Here is a 22,456-nt window from a genome sequence, read left to right as displayed (position 1 = left end):
GATGAAGAGTTACTGTTATTTTTTCCCAGGTTTATTGAGATATAGTTGATACACACATTGTGTAAGTTTTTTTTTTGGACAACAGTGCTTTTATTTACCAAACAGTTATGCTCATCCTTTTTCTTTCAACAAATTTTAATGATCAATACATTATTTGTTGCTATTTTTAATAATGATTAAATACATAAGACCATATTTTACCTTATAAAATTTAAATTTTAGCTTTTATGTTAAAAGAAAAGTAGGAACTAATGGTACCCAAGATCTAGAGGATTAAACATATAATTTTAAATTGTGTTTTTTCAGTAAAAGTAATAACATAACTAGAAATATAGTGCCTTAGAACTGTTAATGTTTGATAACCTACCTGGTTTCTGAGTCTAGTAGTCAAAGAGTGTTTATGGTTGCAAAATATGAGCATATGGTTAGATCAGCACCATTAATAGATGAAATTAAATCCAAGCCCATCATAATGATTCATTTTATTAAGGGAATCATTTCTAATTGGAGAAACTGTAATAGAAAAGCCCCCTAAATTGTATGAATTGGAAATAAAGGAAAAACACCTTAAAGGAATTCTCAGAAATTATATCAAAATTATAATAATGAATTCAGAAAGGACAATCTATCACTTTCCCTCTCCTACCCACACATTGTGTAAGTTTTAAGGTGTACAGTGTGATGATTTGATATATGCATATACTGCAAAATATTATTGTTTTCTAATTTCATACCATTGTGATTGGAAAAGATACTTGGTATAACTTCCATGTTCTTGAATTGTTGAGACTTGTTTTGTGGCATTACATAGGATTCATCCTAGAAAATGTTCCATGTGCATTTGAGAACAACATATATTCTGTTGCTGTTGGATGGAGTGTTCTATATATGTCTGTTAGGTCTTTTTGATCTATAGTGTTGTTTAAATCCGCTGTTTCCTTATTGATTTTCTGTCCAGGAGATCTATCTATTGTTGGGAGTGGGGTATTAAAGTCTCCTCATATTACTATATTGTTGTTTTGTTCTCTTAGTTCTAATACTTATTTATTTGGTTGCACCAGGTCTTAGTTGCAGCAAGTGGGCTCCTTAGTTGTGGCTCATGGGTTCCTTAGTTGTGGCATGCAGACTCTAAGTTGTGGCATGAACGTAGGATCTAGTTCCCTGACCAGGGATTGAACCTGGGCTCTCTCCTTTGGAAGCACGGAGTCTTACCCACTGTGCCACTAGGGAAGTCCCCTCCTTTTAGTTCTGTTAGTATCAGTTTTATGTATTTAGATGCTCCAATGTTGGGTGCATAAATATAATATTTACCACTGCCACATCCTTAGTGGATTGACTGCTCTATCATTGTATAATGACCTTTGTCTCTTTTAACCATTTTTAGCTTAAAATCTATTTTGTCTGATATAAATATAGCTTCCTCTGCTTTCTTTTGGTTACCATTTCCTTGAAATATCTATTTCCGTTCCTTTGCTCTCAGTCTATGTGTGTTTTTAAAGCGAAAATGAGTCTCTTATAGGCAGCATATTATTGGATATTGTTTTTTTATCCATTTAGCCACTCTATGTCTTTTGATTGGAGAATTTAATCCATTTACACTTAAAGTAATTACTGACCAGTAAGGACTTACTATTGTCATTTCATTAATTATTTTCTGTTTTTCAAATTGTGATCCTTGCTTCCTTTCTTGCTGTCTTCTGTAGTGATCTGATGATTCTTGTGGCAGTATGCTTTGACTTCTTTATACTGTGTGTATCTACGACAAGTTTTCCTTTGGGTTACCATAAGGCTTAAATAAAATATATTTATTACATCCTATTTTAAGTTGATAAGTTTGATAGCACACAGAAACTTTATACAGTTTTCTCTCAGTATTTGTGGGGGATTGGTTCCAGGACCTACTGTGGATATCAAAATCCACAGATGTTCAAGTCCTATTGTTGGCCCTCCATATCCTTGGTTTTGCACCTGCAGATATAACCAACCACAGATTGTGTAGCACCATAGCATTTATTGAAAAAAACCTGCATGTAAGTGGATCCACACATTTCAAACCTGTATTGTTCAAGAGTTAACTGTACTTTTACTTCTCCCTCCTCATATTTTAGGTTATTCATGGTACAATTTACATATTTTTATTGTGTTTATTCAATAAGTTACTGTGGTCATGGTTACATCTATTATGTTTGATGTTTAACTTTCAAACTAGACTTCTAAGTGAATTATGCACCACCATTACAATACCAGAGGATCTGATTTTGACTATATGTTTGCCATTACCAGTGAGTATTACACATCCATATATTTTTATGTTACTAATTATCATCCTTTCCTTTAAGCTTGAAGAATACCCTTTAGTATTTCTTGTAAGGCAGGTCTAGTGGTGATGAACTTCTTCAGCTTTTGTTTGTTTGGGAAAGTCTCTATTTCTCCTTCATTCCTGAAGGATAGCATTTTTGGGTACAGCATTCTTGGTTGGCAGTTTTTTCCTTCAATATTCTGAAAGGTTGTACCACAGGCTGGGTTTCTTGATCAGGTTGACTGCTGGCTGTACTCTGATGTTAAGCAAAGTCACTGGCTGGCCTCTGGTTGGGAAGGGCCTCCAGCTGTATCCCATAGTTGGGTGGGTCTAGAAACTGTTTCTGTGGCTAGGAAGAGTCTTTGTCTGGGCTCTACTGTGGCGTGGGGCTTCAGGCTATGCTCTGTAGTTGAGTGGGACTATAGCTGGGCTCTGAGGCCACCCATGGTTACTATTCAGTCTTTCTGGTTATATGGGGTTAGAGGCTAAGCTCAACAGTTGGGTAGGGCTGATGGCTTGGCTCCCTGCCTGAGCAGGGCTGTAGTTTGGGCTTTGCAGCTGCCTGGGTTCCCCAGCTGGCCTTCCTGGATAGTCAGAAACAAACGCGATGCTGAGCAAGAGGGCAGGGATGATAATTTTGCTTTCCTGCCCACACTGCATGGTAAAACAAGCTCTATAGCCAGTACAGCCTGGAAACTGGGGACCCTAATCAGCAGAACTGCCAGCTGAGCTCCCTGGCCAGATGGGGCTACCGGCCCAGCTCCCCTGATGGGTAGAGCTGCTGCCTGGGATCTCTGCCTGGGCACCACTGCAAGTAGGAATACAGTCCACCAAGATCTGAGTGCTGACTGCTGTCAGACCCCCTATACCTTTCTACTTCATCCCCAGTGGTCAAGCCCTGAAGATTCCCCTCAGTGGTCCCTGTGAGGTGAGACCCAAGTAGAAGTGTCCCACAGTGCTGGGGGAGCTGGATGTCCATTTTGGCTCCCTCTTCCCAGGCCTGTGGTGGTGGGGGGGGCCCTCATGAAGCATCGTGCTGGCCTGTGGGAGGGGTGTTGTGGTCAGAGTGTAGCTGCTGCTCTTACCCTTCTAACGTGGTACTTCTTGGTCTCTGAGGTCTGGGGGGATGCTTCAGTCTCATCCACCTCCTGCATTCTGAGCTTTCACAATGGTTTCTTGTCTATGGATAGTGACTATCTGGCCCTCTTGTGAAGCCATCTGTTTGATGACACAATCAGTTCAAAAGAAATGAACTAAGACTTTGCAAACAGAGAATTACCACAGGGAATCAACACTGATCCCGACAAAAAGGAGCATCATCGACAGCACTGGAGTCCATTTCGTAGTACAAGATGGTTGGCAGTTCTTTAGCACATTCCACCCTTATCTCAGCAAAGCTCTGGAGGCCAAAAATATCCAAGATCAAGGTGTAAGCAGGGTTAGATTCCTCTGAGGACTCTCTTTTTGGCCTCCAGATGACTGCCCTCTTGCTGTCTCTTCATATGGCTGTCCCTCTATGCATGTACCTAATGATTTTAATATATGAAGAGCTTTTACAATTAAAAAAGTCCATACCCCTAATAGAAAAACGGGCAAAGTACATGAACAGGCAACTCACAAAATAATTTTAAAAATGTTCAATAGCACTGCTAATATAACAAATGAAATATTTTCGCCTCTCAGTTTGGCTAAGACTCAAAAGAATGATGATATTCGACACTGTCTAGGCTGAGGGTACAAGAACATACTCATGTGTAATCTTTATGTAGGACAATTTGGCAATATGGATCAAAATCATTAATGTATATTTTTTGACCCCCAAATTATACTTCTCAACATTTAATAGAAGACAATAATCAATTGTAGGGAAAGATGTTCTTTAAAGTGTTATCTGTAACAGTAAAATGCTAGAATAAACCTGTATAAGTAATAATAGGTTACCTGAAGCAAATCATTGCTACATAATTAAATACTTGGAAAGTCAGTAAAAATTCATTTGCAAATTTTTGTTGATTTGGAAAAAAGAAATTAAAAAAAAGTATGACCAAACAATGCACATAAGTATTACAAATTTTTTTCCATAAAATAACCACATATATATATATACCAAACCCAAAACAAAACCAGGGACTGGATATCAGTTTGGTAAAGAATTGTGAAGAGTCTTTGACAATGCCTAGATTGCTGGCTTAAGTAACTGAATGGTATATTGGCACTACAGATAAGGACAGAAGACAAAGGAAAAGTATCTCCTTTGAGTGGAAAGATAATACTGTAAAGAACATCTTTCCCTGAAACTGATTATTGAACTTGTGGAGCCTGAGGTGCCTGTAGTGCATCCTAGCAGCTAGGAAAGTGCTAGGCTAAAGCACAGTTTTATAACTTCTCCTTAAATAGATGCCTTATGTTTGATAACTTTTGATTCCAAAAGGCTTGTATTAGTGACTTGGACTCATCTATTTGCCTCTTGGTTGCAAAGTTTGATTTCCCTGTTTTGAGAGAGAGAGAGAATTTCTAATTGACCATGATGAAAAGAACTGTGCTTCAGCAAAAGACCATGAATCTTGTGAAAAAACAACAAAGCTGGTGGTATCACATTTCCTGGTTTCAAACTATTTTACAAAGCTATAGCAATCAAAATAGTGTGGTACTGGCATAAAAAGAGACACACAGACCAATGGAATAGAATTGAGAGCCCAGAAATAAACCTATGCGTATCTGGTCTACAAATATTTGACAAAGAAGCCAAGAATGCTCACTGGGGAAAGGATTCTCTTCAATAAATGGTGCTGGGAAAACTGGAAAATCACATGCAGAAGAATGAAACTGGACCCCTACCTTACAACATTCCCAAAAAAGAACTCAAAATAGATTAAAGATTTAAATGTAAGACCTGAAACCATAAAACTCCTAGAAGAAAGCATTGCATAGGGGAAAAACTCCTTGATGTTGGTCTTGGCAATATTTTTTTGGATATGACACCAAAAGCACAAGCAACTGAAGCAAAATAAACCAGTGGGACTACTTCAAACTTAAAAACTTATGCACAGCAAAAGAAACAATCAACAACATGAAAAGGCAACCTGGAGAATAGGAGAAAATATTTGCAAACCATCTACTGGATAAGGGGTTAATATCGAAAAAAATAAGGAACTCCTACAACTCAATGGTAAAAACACAAATAACCCAATTAAAAAATGGGCAAATGACCTGAATAGACATTTTCCCAAAGAACACATACAAATGACCAACAGGTATAGGAAAAGATGTTCAACATCACTAGTCATCAGGGATATGCAAATCAAAACCACGAGACACCACCTCACACCTGTTAGAATAGCTATTATCAAAAAACAAACAAACAAACAAATGAACCCGCCCCCCAAAACAAGAGATAATACTGGCAAGGATGTGGAGAGAAAAGTGAACCTTTGTACACTGTTTGTGGGAAAGTGTATTTGTATAGCCACTGTGAAAAACAGTATGGCAGTTCCTTAAAAGATTAAAAACAGAACCGCCACATGATCTGCCAATCCCACTTCTGGGTATATATCGGAAGGAAATGAATCACTATCTTACACACAATGAAATATTATTCAGTCATAAAAAAATAAGGAAATAATGCAATTTGTGACAATATGGGTGGCTTTTGAAGGCATTCTGCTAAGTGAAATAAGTCAGACAGTAAAGGACAAATATTGTATGTTCTCACTTATATGTGGAATCTAAAAGAGTTGAACTCACAGAAACAGACAGTAGAATGGTGGTTGCCAGAGGGTGCAGGGCAGGGGGAATGGGGAGATGTTGGTCAAAGGGTATAAACTTCCATTTATAAGACAAGTAAGTTCTGGGGATGTAATGTACAGCATGGTGACTAAAAATAACAATACTGTATTACATACTTGAAAGTTTTTAGGGAGTAGCTCCTAAACATTGCACGCGTGCGCATGCGTGCACACACACACGGTAATTATGCAAAGTGATGGAGGTGTTAACTAGAGGTATTGTGGTGATTTTGCAATATATATGTGTATCAAATCATCACGTGGTCACCTTAAACTTACACAATGTTATATGTCACCCATATTTTAATAAAGCTGGGAAAAAACAGAATTGCACAGCTTCAGGACTGATGCATTTCCTGAGCAAATTTCAAACCAGTGTTTTTTCAAATTGCAATCTGCTTCTATCCTACACACATACTGCTTTCCTAGAACTATGCTAAACACTTGAGACTGCCATTATTTGCATCTTATAGAAAAAAATCCCAATGTTTGATAGATAAAAGATATTATTTTTGCATGTTCTGTTGTAAAGGTTCTTTTTGTTGTCGTTGTTTAATTTGTTTTTGCATCCCAGGATCTTGTGAAGTGTCTGGCAAAAAGTGAGTACAAGTGACCATATTTTGCGGTGATAAGTATTTCTGAGGATCCCTTAGGTCTATAAACTTGACTGAACTATGTAAAATAATGAGAATAAATATTGTTATTACCTCATCTTGGTTATACACCCTCCTGCCTCTTCTATGCCAGATAAGGAGAGAAAAGGGACATATGTCAGGGTGATGTGCCCTGTTCCAGCTCTACTGTAGGGGTACAGGCCAGAAAATAGTGCCAAAGATTGTGTTGGAACTCTTTACTCACAACTTTACAATGCTAGAGATATAAACTAACAAAAAATGCCCAGGCTGTAGCAGGGGGTGGAGTGAGATTTCCTGTCAGTTCATATTCGAGTAGGTGAGAAGCATGAAAGTAATTAAACATGTTCTGTTTGCTTCATTAGGATGATCTGAGATAAGGTTGGCAGTTCTGCATATAGGGATCATCAAGCCAGCTACAATGCATTATCTACAAGAAAACAATATTTACCAAAAGTGGTTCAAGTCAGATATAGAGTGGCATGGTTTTGCTCTGAAATACTGTAATTGTCAACCATCTTTTTAAAGTTACATGAGTTACTTGGTTTGGCAGATTACCACTGTTATTTTTTCCCCCAATAACCTTCTTTTACGAAGGATCTCGTAACTATAATAACATATGTAAAAATGTAGGTACTTCCTCCTGGAAGGCCCACTGGGATTGCACTGAAGCACTTGTGTGGGCCTTCTGCCTCATCACAGCTGAGGCATGTGGCTAAGCTGTCTGGATGGCAAGAATGCACGAGTGCCGCATCACACAGTAGCCCAAGGGAAAATGCTGGGACTGAAGGGCATTCATCAGCAGAGAGGGCCAGGTTCTACAACGACCAAAAGGACATGGGGAAACTGAATGGGATCAAGCAACTGAGAGAAAGGCCAGGAGGGTCAAAGTCAAGTGCTGTATGATAAATGGTTGTGGACACAAAGGGCCTAGTACTCTCTAGCAATAAATATGCTAGGGGAAAGAGGGCAGGCAGATGGAAGGATGCGTTAACAAAGTAATCAACGGTAAGAAAGATACTGAATGAAACAACTGTTTCCAAGAAAGCACTATAAGAGACCAGAGGAAATTTATGAACTGTGAAAGAAGCAAATGCAGAAAGAGGGCATTCTCTTTCTCCTATTAACCTACTATAAGCTTCAGAGAGTAACAAATTGCATGGGTTTTGGAAGTCAGAGATCAGTGCAGATCACAGAGGAGTTTCTGATAGGTGGGGCAGGTAACTGATTAATACCAGATGGAACCCTGTTGGGAAATTAAATGTCCTACCTGATTCCAGTTTCACGAGGAAAAAAGAATTCAGATGTCAAAGTAGGAATAAATTTCCCTGGAGAAAAGGTGACCTTGGAAGGAAGCAGGGTTGACCTTAAACAGGTGTGAGGAATTGCCACATTTGTGTAGTAGAAAACATACAGCTGTTGGGAACCCAGCTAGACCTGAGTTCCAGTCTCAACTCTCCTACTTAACTTTTAAACATTCATTACATAACCTTGGGCAAAGCACTTAACCTTGCTGAGCAATTTCCTTACCTACAAAGTCTGAATTAGAAATCCTACACTTATAGGGCTGTAAAGCCACTACTACAATACTTTACACATAATGGGTGCTCCATAAATGATAGCTATTATTACTGTTTTAAATCTGAACCAAATTTATAACCAGAGATGACCTGAGATATGGGAATTCTTAGAAATTCTATGAGTTGGAAAGAGCTGACAGCAAAAAAAGTTATAAAAAGCTTGGATGCTACCTATTCCAATATCAAATATCTAAATATTAAGAATGAAAGATGAGCTCTAACTATAATGCTTTTCATTAATAGGATTTTCCTTCTCTCTCCAAAATGTGGTATATTTTCTATCAGGAATTTGTGGATGGTGTGAGAATGATTGCCATCACATGGGTCCTGAGACGTAAACTATTTTAATGTAATTTTTTTAACACACACAAAAATTTAAGAAATTCAGAAATTTACCTGATGAGGTCCTGAACTCGACTGTTAAAAGCATCACCTTGTGAGGGTTTGCTTTTCATTTCCTGTGTTGATATTTTTGGTGTAGTTGGCTGGCTGTTTCCATCTGGTCGACTGGCAATCAGGCAGCCAAAAACCACAGCACTGACTTTGAGAAGTCCAGTTGTCAAGCCTTCAAAAACTTGCTTATTTGTATTTCTTCCCAAAATAGCATTATTTTCATCTGGAACATAAACCTAGATGGAAAAAAATACAGTAACTGTGTTTCAATAAAACCACCAAAAATGAACAGAGATGATATGGAAAATTTCTGTAATCATAAATATTTCTGAAATTCTAGAGGTGCTACCTGAACATTTGAGTATTGTTTCTAAAGTTGGATTTTTGAGTTCAAATCTCAGCTCTGCCCCTACTAACTGAGTGATCTTGGGCAGGTTGCTACTTCCAAGCTTCAATTTTCTCATTTATAAAACAGGGATAATGACATTTACCTATAACACAGTGTTCTTGTGAGGGTTAGATGAGCTAATAACAAAATTCTTAGGTCATGCCTAGGCACATAATAAGCACTCAATAAACATTATTTATTCAATTGAATAAAGTATATTAAAATTTTGTATAAACTCAGAAAACAAACCAATTGGTAAACTGACAGCACTATTTCTTGTTAAAGGGAATTTTAAAAATATCTACATTCCTCTATTAGGAAAAAATGTGCATTTCTTATTACAAAATAGTAAAATAGTTGTTTTCCTAGTACATAGGGTCATATTGAGCTCTGTTTATTTACCGTTTATGGGAAGTAATATGGCTGTTAAAAGTTGGACAAGGAGTCAGAACATGGGCTTGGGTTTTGACCCTGCAGCTATATGATCTTAGACATGTTCCTTAACCTTTCTGTGTCTCCGTTTCCTCAAGTGTTAAATGAGGACAATCATAGCATGTAATGAATCAACATACGTAAATTCTTAGAACAATGTCTGGCACATAGGTACATCCCACAGAAGCGTCATCTGCTACTGCAACTGCTACTCTTACTATGATTCCTACCTTTACCAGGAGTAAATACTACCGTGTACGAACATCAGCTCTCACAGAGAAGGATGACTAGAAGTACAATGGCTAGATATGTACCTACCAGGCTGGGAGCTCTGGGCCTTGGCATGTGATGCTGGCTACATAAGGGTTCACTCTTCCCAGGGAGCACAGGGGCTTGTGAAGGCTTCACTACCAGGAAAGGGGCAGAGACAATAAGCTCAAGGTGGGGAGGAAGGAAGTTTGGACTTGGAATCAGACAGTATTGTATTCAAGCTCCAGTTCCTCCTCCAGCATGCCACATGACTTTATGTAAATACCTCACATTTCCAAACTCTGGTTTCTGTACCTGTCTACCTGTTAGGACTACTATGAAGTTCAATTAAGACGATGAATGGGAAATCACTTGGTAAATTATTACACTTCACAAATGCACTTAGTAACAGCTAGTCTTTGCCTCATTCTCATTCTTTACCTGCACAAGTTCTCTCAAAAGGTAGAGGAATAAGTGATCACTGGGACTCAAAAGGAAGATCTTTATAAACATAAGCAAATATTCCCCCCATTGTTTATTCTTGTTCGTTTAAACATTCCATGAAAGTCACTTTTCTGAGAATAGCCTTGTTTAAGGCTGTTGACCGTAAGTTATCTCTGACCACCGAGCCATTCCTAAGCCAAAGTAATTACAGTAGAATCGTTCTGCAGTGTGTCCTCCAATTACTTGATGGAAGTTTCCTTTGAAACTCTATAAAACAGTCACAGAGCTTCTTCGAGCTGTGACTAACATAACCTAGCCTGTCCCAACACAGAAGGTGGTATTAGGAGTAGAGTTTGAATCCAGGATTTCTATATAAGTCAGGATAAGCTAGGTTATGCTGTAGTGAAAAATTCCTCAAAAATTTCAATGGTTTCAAATAATAAAGTCTTATTTTTCATTCATATGACATGTCCATCTCAGACTGGCTGGGGCTCCTGTTGTTCTTACTTCAGAGTCTAGGTGACAAAGCAACCACCACTTACAGCAACACTGCCCAACAGAACTTTCTAAAATGACTGAAATGTTTCAATCTACACTGTTCTACATCTGTACTTGTCACATGTGGCTGCTGAGTACTTCAAATGTAGTTAGTGTGACTTGGGGACTGAATGATTTTAGTTAATTTTAATTTAAATAGTGGCTAGTGTAACAGAGCCCTGTAGGTCACAGTGGCAGAGAGAAAAAAATATCTCTGGAGGGTCTTGCTTCAACATTAAATGAGTTACCTGGAAATGACACACCATTTTTGCTAAAAACTTACTGGCCAGACTAATCACATAGTCCAATTTGACCACAAGTGAGCCAAGAAATGTCATTCTACCAATTACTTGGTATGAGGGGGAGAATCAGAACATCTGGTCCACAGCACTACTGACAGCATAATATTGTTTCTTCCGTTATGACTATACAAATATTATTCACAGTTAAGCTATTTAGTAAATGATTATATTTACTTTCTTGTACAAATTTTTGGTTTCACTCAGATAACTTTTTTCACATGTTGAATTTCTGATGTATGTATCACTAATTCATTGTCAATCTTTCTGGTTAAAAAGGAATTTCCTCTCAAGTTCAAACACATCAGGGATTGTTGATTCTTTTTCTCTCTCAAATGGAGACAATCTTCCTGAAACCACCATCCTCCTGCTCTAATCTGGACTGGTTGCTCTCTAGGCATACTACACAGCTCTCACTTTGAGATGCCCTTCATCTTCATCCTAAGAATTCCTCATAACTCACCTCCCCCAAATTAGATTCCTTTATTTTTTGGATTCCAAACAACTTCCAAAGAAAGGGTGCATGGAAAGAAAAATTTTGAGACCTTGTGTGTCTGAAAATATCTTTATTTCATCCTTATATTTGACTGATAGTTTGGCTGGATACAGAATTCTTGGTTGAAACTAATTTTCTTTCAGTGCTTCAGGAGTGTTCCATTGTTTTCTACTTTAAGCATTGTTCTTTAGAAGTCCAATCTACTTCGTAATGTTTTTGTACATGTCTTATTATGTCCTCTCTGGAAACTTTTAGTAACTTCTTACCTCTTATTTCTTCCATCTTGGTTATAGGTCTTCATTTTTTGTGCAAAAACTTAGTGGTCTTTTCAATCTGAAAGTCATGTGTTTCACTTGTGAAAATAGCTCTTATATCACTTTGCTTATTTCCTCTATTCTTCTCTGTTGGATTTTGGTCCTGAATTGTCTTGAATTTTCGTATTTTTTTTTTCTGCTTTTCACCTCTTTTTACTTTGTCCTACTTCTTAGGCAATTTCCTTAACTTTACTTTCCAGTCCTTCTGCTGAATTTTTCATTTCACCAATTATATTTTTAATTTTCAGGGGCTCTTTTGGGCTCTCTGTATGTTTTGTTTTTATAGTACTTTGTTTTTGCTTCATGGATGCAATATTTTCTCATCTCTGTGAAATTCTACTTTTTTAAGGTTTTCTTTTGTTTCCTACATGGTCTTTGTTTCCTTTGAGTTCTTTCCTTATAGTTCAGGTTGTAGGCTTTCCTCCAATATGTGGTAATCTAGGGATTTCTGTTCATACTTAAGATTGATGCATAGATGGATTTCAGAGTTTCACAATCTTGATCCAATCACAAGCTGGATACAAACTCGGGGTGAGGGGCTTCAATTTGGATTACGAAGCAGAGACCCAGCTTTCACTGGGGAATCCCAGCTGTCAATATTTATTGGTCTATTCTCCTGTGACAGTTAATGTCACAAGAATGGAATCCTATATCCTCTAAGCCTGGAGTATATAACATGGCCTGCTCATTTTCTCAGGTTCACAGAAGAAGGGGCTGAGAATCTCAGTGTTTAAGGAACACATTTTCACTTAATCATTTTGTTTTCATATGATTTCTGTATGGTTGTAACTGGTGTCCCCATGTCCTGAGTAATTTTGATTCAACCTCTTGTCTTCTGCCAGTGTTTGGGAGGGGCACTCACTTGGTTGTACATGCAGCAGATGGGATCTAGGGCATCTGAACTGCCTTTTATTTAGGCGTTCAACCAATCCTCCTCTTTCCAGACCTACTTGTACCCTAATTTTCTGAGATACTTAGGAACTCTAATTTTTGAGCCTTCTGGGGTTACGTGGCATAGATTTTCTTCTGGTACTCTTCCTCCTGCTAATTGAGGTTTATAGCTTTCAGACAATTGTTTTTCAATCATCGGCTTTCCAGATTAAAACATACTTGCTTTCCTTTCCTTTGGATTCTCTTTGTCTTTGAGGGGTAAGAACTTTATCTATTTACTATAACATTAGTGGGGGCCTCCAGGCAGAGAGAATGTAACTTGTGTGTTCAACTGGCCATATTTCAAAATTAACTAAATAAATCACCTAAAGACACAACCTGCGTCTTCTGTTACAAACTACAGAAAGAATATGAGAAACACTTTTCTGGGTAATGTCAGAGTTCTTCATATAGTACACATTTTCATATTCCTTTCTTTTCAAAAATCTTGTACTGATATTAAGTATTTCAAATAAAACACTATACATGTGCATTTAGCAATCTTTCACTTCTCTAGAAGTATTTTATCCAGTAATCTCATCTTTTAAGAATATAGTTGAGAATCATGAAGAAATTAAAGACTTCTGATACACCAAAATTAATGTCATTTACTCAATTACCTGCTCATCTAACATTTGAGTATCTACAGCCATGGTCAAAGGAACAGAGTGATGCTCTGCTTACTCTAAGAGTCATTTAGACCCTGTAGACTCTGATTTTACAAATAAGCATAAAAAGCTGTGGTTTACTGGTTTATAGTAGAACAGAAAGAACAATATAAAAGAGAGAAGTGGTGGCCATTTTAGAGGTAGGCAGCAGCAAAACATGACACTAATTCTGGAAGCACAAGAAAAAACAGATATAAGGATGCTAAAGGCACTGCAATGTGGGACTCATTATTTTTATTGGACTCATCTTTATTTGCACTGAAATTATTATTTATTACAAATCAGTATAACTTTATGCTCAAAATGACAACCTTAAGATATCAAAAAAGGCTAAATTATAAGCCTCATTTATTTGGTGGGGGGCAGAGAAAAAAGGAGTTTTTTATTAAGTTTTTCTTCTATGCCAGGTACTTAAGCATTTTCCTTATACTATCACATTCAATTTTTGCAGATTAACATATCAAAGTTCAGAGATAGCAAGCAACATGTCCAAGTTTCACAGCTAATTAACAGAAGAGTTGGGACTTGAACCTGAGCTTATTAGACTCTAAAGCCCATGTGCTTTCTCTTATCCCATATTGACTTCCTCCCATTGGTCATCTCTTTTATTGAGGATTCTGGAGAAACTGTCTCTAGTGGAGGGAGGTGAAAATTGATCACGGGCCAAACATTACTTTGCTGATGTTTCTTCCATTAAAAGTTCTTAATTAATAAAAACTTTACTCTTGACCAAAGGGCATGAAAATATTTTATTTAAAGGTTGTTGGAATAATTATGGGTTAAATATACTAAGCTCATTGTTCAGAAACCATAAATGTGGTTCACGGACCAAATGTCACTTCATCAGCCCCTGGAAAACAAGCTCAATGTAAAATAAATCAAATATATTTTTATACTATTCTTATATTCTCTGTCCACAGCTGACAACTTTTGACTTTTCTATTTTATTGGGGCTTTCTGCTTAATTTTAGAAACACCATTTTGGCAGTTTCTTACAAAGTAAACAGGAATTGAAAAACTTCTCTAACAATCTGGCAATTATACGAAGAACCCTTGTGGCCTGCACGAGCCAATCCTCCCTTGTCGGGCTTGCCATGGTGAACCCTGGGACCTCAGACCTCGGTCTAAAGGCCCTCACTGTACTGAACAGTCTTTTATTTTCTCACCATGATTTCCTATTTCCTATTTTCCTAAGCCCCTCATCTCATCGTATTTTCCCAAAAAATTTGTTTTTTTTTTCTCTCTAATTCCCTCATTTAATATTGATTCTTTCACTGCTGAGAATGGAGCTTTCTTTTGCTTGTGACCTTTGGTGAAGTCTTTGTCTATCTCATCAGGACATCATTGCATTCAAATGGTCCAGAAAGTCTCCTCATCCTTCTATATAGACTCTTCTTTTGCTGGTTTAAAATCATTTTACCAATGTTTTAACAGGAAACTGATGTTTCATCTAAGAAAGAATTTCAAAATTGATTGAATTAAGGTATGAAGGGGCTTATCTTCAGTTAGACAAAAGGTTCTTTCTAGTCTTCAAGAGTGAGATTTGATAAAGAGAAACTTTAAGGAGAAGGTATCTGCACTGTAAAGGATATTCTATTCAGAGCAGTCCTCTGTAACTGTTGTCTTTTGTTGAGTTGGGTATCACTGTTACTTGCCAGAGGTAAAGTAACTCATTAACAGCCTGCTCTTTTGGGACACTTAGTAGATGAAATGCACACCTAGAGTTCTGATATATGCTTATAGACTAACACTTGAGTTTGAACTTCCTTTTAGCACAGCTGCTGGGGCCAGGGGCACATTGCAAGTCGAGGGGGCTGTCCTTTAGGAAAGGTGTGCAAGCAACATCCTCCCCTCCCCTCCTGCCCACTGTCTACTGCACACCTGGCTTACCTGAGTCTGGAACACATTCCATCCTGGGGTGGGTGGTCTGTGGAGGGCAAGGGAAAGTTACCTTCCTGTATGCAGCAGTGTTGTAACTATCACCTGCTGGTATTACCAGGCCTGGCCTGGAGAAAAACAGAGCTATGTAGCCTTTGGCTCTTCTGAATCTGTCACTCCTGAGGCAGAAATCTAAAAACCACAATTTCTCTTAAATGGATGCAAGGTATTTCCTTTAGTAGATTTCTTTAGAATACACTGGTGTGGTCATTATCTTACTCTTACAGTAGCAGCAAGCTATAAGCTGATTTCCTGTGCATACTCTTATTTATAAAATTTCTCCTTCCTCTCAAAAAATTTGGCCTTCTCAAATTTGCAGACATTTCATATAGTTTTAGATCTAGAGAAACTTAGAATCAATTTTTTTTTCATTTTATATTTGAGAAAATCATGGTCCAGAGAAGAAAGAGACTTTGCTGAGAATAAAGAAACCATTAGGGCTGGAATAAGTACTGTGCTACTTCTCTAAACCTACTCCAAGAAGAAACCCAATACTTATGGGGCCAAGCCCTGAGGTAAAGTGTTTTAGCAAAATTAAGTTAAAAGTCATTGTCACTTTTAAAAGACAAACTCATCCTCTTTCTCTTCCCCACTACCTCCCACCACCAGAGTAGTTTCAAAAACTTGATACATTCTTTTTTGAAATCCAGAAAGATGTTTTTTTTTTATTAGTAGTATAAATCTATCCTTCAGTAACATGATTCCATGAGAGAGAAAATTAAGTTGGTAATCAGTGGTAATTCTATTCAACTAATGTTCAGTATTGTGAAGTTGGATTTAAGTATTTTTAAGTTGTACAGTGTGTTCACAATGGTCGGAATATGAATTAAACTCACTGAGAACCAATAGGAGATTGTTTATAAAGCTTCTATCAAGTCAGTGTCAGAGTATAGGAAAAAAAAAGGCAAAAAAGGGTGGAAGGGCTCCAGCATTAGACACAGGTTGGCATCATTTTATTTTCTTACCTTGAAGTTCACAGCCTCTTTTCCACCTCAGAGCTCTCTTAAGGGCTATTCTCTCTGCCTAGATCATCCCCTCGCCTCCCTTTCTGCCAACCCAATAGGCAAAAACTAGTCCTTCAGGATATAGTTTAAACATCACTTCTTCAGGAAGGCCTTTCTTGACCCTCTTAACTTGGTCACTTACCATTTATGCTTTCCTAGTACCTTGCACATACTCTTTTAGCATGTACCACAACAGTAGTCACATAATGAATAGCATGATGACTATTTCTTACACTTGGTAAAATAGAAGCTCTATAAAGATTACGACAAGTGTATTTCACTCACTCCTCTACTCCTAATACCTAATATTCAGCTCCTTATATACCATAGGTGCTTAACAGATATTTTTTAAAAGACTAAACAATTCTTTGAAAATGGTACTATTATTTATCCTCATATTATAGGTAAGAAAACTTAGTTTTAAAGAAGTGAAGAAAGTTGTTCAAAATTAAAAATTAGCTAACTATGGAGTAAGAATTTGTATCCAGGTAGTTTGATTCCAGAGCCTGGGCTCTATGCCTTCTATGGTATATGAGATACTTTTCAAGAGGCATCTTCCCTCTTACCCATTTTTACATCTTTTTTTTTTTATTGTGGTAAAATACACGTAACATAAAATTTACCATCTTCACCATTTTTAAGCGCACAGTTCAGTGGTAATAAATACGTTCACATTGTTGTGCAACCATCACCACCACCCATTTCCATAACGCTCTTCATCTTGTAAAACTGAAACTCTATATTCATTAAACAACTCCCCATTCTCTCCTTCGCAGAGCCCCTGGCAATCAACATTCACCTTTCTGTCTTTATAATTTTGACTACTCTAAGCACCTCACATAAGTGGAATCACTCAGTTTTTTGTCTTTATCTGACTGGCTTCTTTCACTTAGTATAATATCCTCAAGGTTCATTCATGTTATAGTATATAGCAAATTTTCCTTCTAAAAGGCTGAATAATATTCCATTGTATGGATACACTACACTTCACTCATCCACTCCCTCAGTGATGAACATTTGGGTTGTTTCCACATTTTATCTATTGTGAATAATGCTGCTATGAACATGGGTGTATAAATATCTTTTTAAGACTCTAATTTCAAGTCTTAAGGACATATACTCAGAAGGGAAATTACTGGATCATATGGTAATTTTATTTTTAGTTTTTTCAGGAATAAGCTCCTTAAAAGAAAACACTTTAAACACTATTTTCTACAATGGTTTTCCCATTTTATATTCCCACCCACAGTACACAAAGGTTCCAATTTCTCCATATCCTTACCAAACCATTTGCTACCTGCTCTTTCTGACAATGGCCTTCCTAATGAGTATAAGGTAATAGTATCTCACTGTAGTTTTTATTTGTATTTCCCTAATAATTAGTGATGTTAAGTATCTTTTCATGTGCCTATTGGCCATTCACATATTTTCTTTGGAGAAATGTCTATTCAAGTCTTTCAACCATATTTTAATTGGGTTTTATTTTGTTGTTGTTGTTGAGTTGTAGGAGTTCTCTATATATTCTTGATATTAATCCCTTATCAGATATATAATTTGCAAATATTTTCTCCTAGTCTGAAGGATGCCTCTTCACTATGTTCACAGTGTCTTTTTTTTTTTAATAAATTTATTTATTTATTGGCTGCATTAGGTCTTTGTTGCTGCGTGTGGGCTTTCTTTAGTTGTAGTGACTGGGGGCTACTCTTTGTTGCAGTGTGTGGGCTTCTCATAGCGGTGGCTTCTCTTGTTGTGGAGCATGGGCTCTAGGTGCGCGAGCTTCAGTAGCTGTGGCACATGGGCTGAATAGCTGTGGCTCGTGGGCTCAGAGTGCAGGCTCAGTAGCTGTGGTGCATGGGCTTATTAGTTGCTCCGTGGCATGTGGGATCTTCCCAGACCAGGGACTGAACCCATGTACCCTGTGTTGGCAGGCGGATTCTTAACCACTGTACCACTAGGGAAGCCCCACAGTGTCTTCTGATGCACAAATTAAAAAAAGCTTTTCATTCAGTCAAATTTTGCCTATTTTCTTTTGTTACTTGTACCTTTAGTGTTGTATGTAAGAAGTCATTGCCAAATCCAACGTCATGAAGCATTTGTCCTATGCTTTCTTCCAAGAGTTTTATTATGTTAGCTCATATTTAGGAACTTGATCCATTTTGTCTTAAGTTTTGTACATGGTATTAGGTAAGGATTCAACTCTTTTGCATGTGGATATTCAGTTTCCCTGGTATCATGTGTTGAAAAGACTGTCCCTTCACAATTGAATGCTCTTGGCAACACTGACAAATATCACTTGACCATACATATGAGGGTTTATTTTGCTGCTTTCTATTTTATTCCATTAGTATATATATCTGTCTTCAGGCAAGTACTGCACTATTTGATTACTGTAGCTTTGTAGTGAAGTTTTGAAACTGGGACGTGTGAGTCCTCGAGTTTTGTTCTTCTTTTTCAGGGTTGTTTTGGTTATCTGGAGGGGGTCTAGGGGTCTCTTGATATTCCATGTGAATTTTAAATGTTTTTTTTCCACAAAAACATTATTGAGATTTTGATATGAATTGCATGGAATCTGTAGACTCCTTTGGGTAATACTGACATCTTAACAATATAAATCTTAATCCACGAACACAGAATGTGTTACCACTTATACATGTCTTCTCTAGGATCTTTCAGCAATGCTTTGTAGTTTCACTTGTGCAACTCTTTCACCTCCTTAGCTAAGCTAATTCCTAAATATTTATTCTTTTTGATGCTACGGTAAGTTGAATTGTTTTGGTAATTTCCTTTGTAGATTGTTCATTATTTGTGTATGGAAATGCAACTAATTTTTGTTTGTTGACTTTGCATCCTACCACTTCACTGAATTCATTTACTAGTTCTAACAGTTTTTTTTCCCCTTTATGTGGAATCATTAGGCTTTTTTACATATACAATCATAACAGATAAAACTGAGATTATTTCTTCCTTTCCAATTTGAATGAGTTTTATTTCTATTTCTTAGCTAACTGCTGTGGCTAAAAGTTCCAGTACTATGTTGAACCTAAGCAGTGAAAATGGACATTCTTGCTTGTTCCTGATCTTTAATATTTTATTTATTTATTTATATTTTTGGCTGGGTCAGATCTTTGTTGCAGCATGCAGGATCTTTTGTTGTGCCATGCAGGATCTTTTGTTGTGGCATGGAGGCTCTTCATTGTGGTACGTGGGATTCTCTATAGTTGTGGCATGTGGGTTTTCTCTTCTCTAGTTGTGGTGCACAGGCTCCACGGTGTGTGGGCTCTGCAGTTGAGATGCACAGGCTCAGTAGTTGTGGCATGTGGGATCTTAGTTCCCTGACCAGGGATTGAACCCACTTCCCCTGCATTGCAGGATGAATTCTTTACCACTAGACCACCAGGGAAGTCCCTGTTCCTGATCTTAAAGGAAAAGCTTTCAGTCCTTCACCACTGAGTATGATGTTTGCTGTAGGTTTTCATATATGAATTTTATTACCTGAAGATACTTTCCTCCTATTTCTAGTTTATAGAGTATACTGTTTCTTTTTAAATCAGGAAACGGTATATTTTATCAAACGCTTTTCTGTATCAATTGAGATTATCATGTGTGTTTCTTTCCTTCATTGTTTTTTTAATGAGATTTAATTAATTAATTAATTAATTAGGTTGTGCCAGGTCTTAGTTGCAGCAGGCAGGCTCCTTAGTTGTGGCTCATGGGTTCCTTAGTTACGGATCACTGGCTCCTTAGTTGCAGAAGTATGCTCCTTAGTTGTAGCTTGCCAGCTCCTTAGTTGTGGCTCACCAGCTCCTTAGTTGTTGAACTTTTAGTTGTAGCATGCATGTGGGATCTAGTTCCCTGACCAGGGATCGAACCTGGGCCCCCTGCATTGGGAGCTCAGAGTCTTAACCACTGCACCACCAGGGAAGTCCCCTCTTTTCTTCATTCTGTTAATGTGGGGTATTACACTGATTTATTTTTGTATGTTGAACCATTCTTGCATTCCAGGAATAAATTCCACTTGGTCATAGTGTATAATCCTTTTACTTTGCTGCTGAATTTGGTTTGGTAGTATTTTCTTGAGGATTTTTACATTAATATTCAAAAGGGATATTGGTCTGTAGTTTTATTTTCCTGTAGTGTCTTGTCTTGCTTTCATATCAAGGTAAGGCTGGCCTCACAGAATCTCTTAATTTTACTTTATTTGTTTTGAAAAGTTTGAGAAATATAGGTATTAGTTCTTTAATGTTTGGTAGAAGTTGCCAGTGAACCCATCAGGTACAGGGTTTTTCTCTGTTGGAACAGTGGGATTTTAAATTGCAGATTCTGTTTCCTTAGTTATAGGTTATTCAGATTTTCTATTTCTCCATGATTTAGTCTTCGTAGGTTTTGTGCTTCTAGGTATTTATCCATTTTGTCCAGGTCACTGTAATCTCTTATAATTCTTTTTATTTCCATAGAATTGTAGTAATGTCCTCACTTTCATTTCTGATTTTATAATTTCAGTATTCTCTTTTTTCTTTGCCCATCTAACTAAAGCTTTGTTAATTTTGTTGATCTTTTTGAAAAAAAAACAAACAACTTTTGGCTTCATTATTTTCTATATTGCTTTTCCATTCTTTAGTTTTTTCCTGCTCTAATATATATTATTTTCTTTGGGTTTAGTTTGTTCTTGTTTTTCTAGTTCCTTAAGTTGTAAAGTAGGTTGCTGATTTGAGATCTTTCTTGTTTTTCAACATAAGCATTTATAGCTGTAAAAGCCCCCTTCAGCACCACTTTTGCTGATTCCCTTAAGTTTTGCTATTTTTTTTTCAATTTTATTCATCTCTAAGTATTTTCTAATTTTCCTTGTGATTTCTTCTTTGATCCATTGGTTGTTTTTAAAAGTGTGCTGTTTAATTTCCACAAATATGTGAATTTTCCAGTTTTCCTTTTGTTATTGGTTTCTAACTTCATCCCACTGTATTCAGAGAAGATATTATATCTGTCTGTTTTAACCTATTGAGACTTTTTTTGTCACCTATGGTCTTTATGGTCTTTCCTGGACAATGCCCCATGTGCACTTGAGAAGAATGTGTACTCTGTTGTTGTTAGGTAGAGTGTTCTGTATATATCTGTTGGAGCTAGCTGGTTTAATGTGTTAAGTCCTTTATTTCCTTACTTATCTTCTATCTGGTTGTTCTATACATTATTGTGACTGGGGTACTTAAGTTTCCAACTATTATTGTAGAACTATCTATTTCTCCCTTCAATTTAGTCAGTTTTTGCTTCACATATTTTGAAATTAGGTATGTAAATGGTTATAACTGTTGTATCTTGCCATATTAAAACTTTCTAAAAATATGCCCTTTTTCTTGTAACCTTTTTGATTTAAAGTCCTCTTGATCCACTTTTAAGAATCATGCATTTTAAAATTTTATCTCCATTGCTTTTCATCTGCATCCACATACTTCATTACATAGAAACAGAGAGATTTTAAGATAACATAGAAACAAAAATGCAATCGCATAAGTAAGATATATAATTCTAGTCTGAAAAACTTCCCTCTTGGTCACAATATGTTGGAAAATAATAGCAAGTAGAGTAAAACTATCTAGATGGCTGCCTTCCTAGGGATTTGCTGAGAATTTTAGGGTCAAAGGCAATTGGTCTGGAACAATTTTAAAGGAAGAACATTTATATTATTTTCTCCTTTCCCTATTCCAACAAGGTGCTATGTACGTATTTCTGTTCTCACTCTGATGTTGTATTGTAATTACTGATTGTTACGTCAGCTGACTTACTACACTGTAAATGTGTTAATCCCAGAAATACATATTTTTCTAAATAAAAACTATATATTTAAGGTGTATAACATGATGAACTGATATACATATACAGAGTGAAATTACTACAGTCAAGTTAGTTAACATATCTCCTCACATAGTACCTTTTTTTTTCTGATGAGAACAGCTGAAATCTCTCAGCAAATTTCCAGTATTCAATATAGTATTATTAACTACAGTTATATATTGTACATTAACTCTCTAGACTTATTTATCCTATATAACTATAACTTTGTATCCTTTGACCAA

General features: G+C 36.9%; 1 protein-coding gene across 9 annotated transcripts in view; it reads right to left on the bottom strand.

The window, feature by feature from the left end:
* The window catches only part of SCAPER (S-phase cyclin A associated protein in the ER), a 445,755-nt gene that overhangs the window by 62,309 nt on the left and 360,990 nt on the right, over window positions 1-22,456 (bottom strand). For all 9 annotated transcript variants that reach the window (XM_057723485.1, XM_057723488.1, XM_057723489.1 and 6 more), the window contains one exon: window positions 8,693-8,925. In XM_057723485.1, coding sequence (XP_057579468.1) covers window positions 8,693-8,925 — 233 coding nt within the window. The remainder of the gene's footprint in view (window positions 1-8,692; window positions 8,926-22,456) is intronic.

Source organism: Hippopotamus amphibius, chromosome 2 (genome assembly GCF_030028045.1).
Source record: "Hippopotamus amphibius kiboko isolate mHipAmp2 chromosome 2, mHipAmp2.hap2, whole genome shotgun sequence".
NCBI lineage: Eukaryota > Metazoa > Chordata > Mammalia > Artiodactyla > Hippopotamidae > Hippopotamus > Hippopotamus amphibius.
This window is presented reverse-complemented; position numbering and strand designations above follow the sequence as displayed.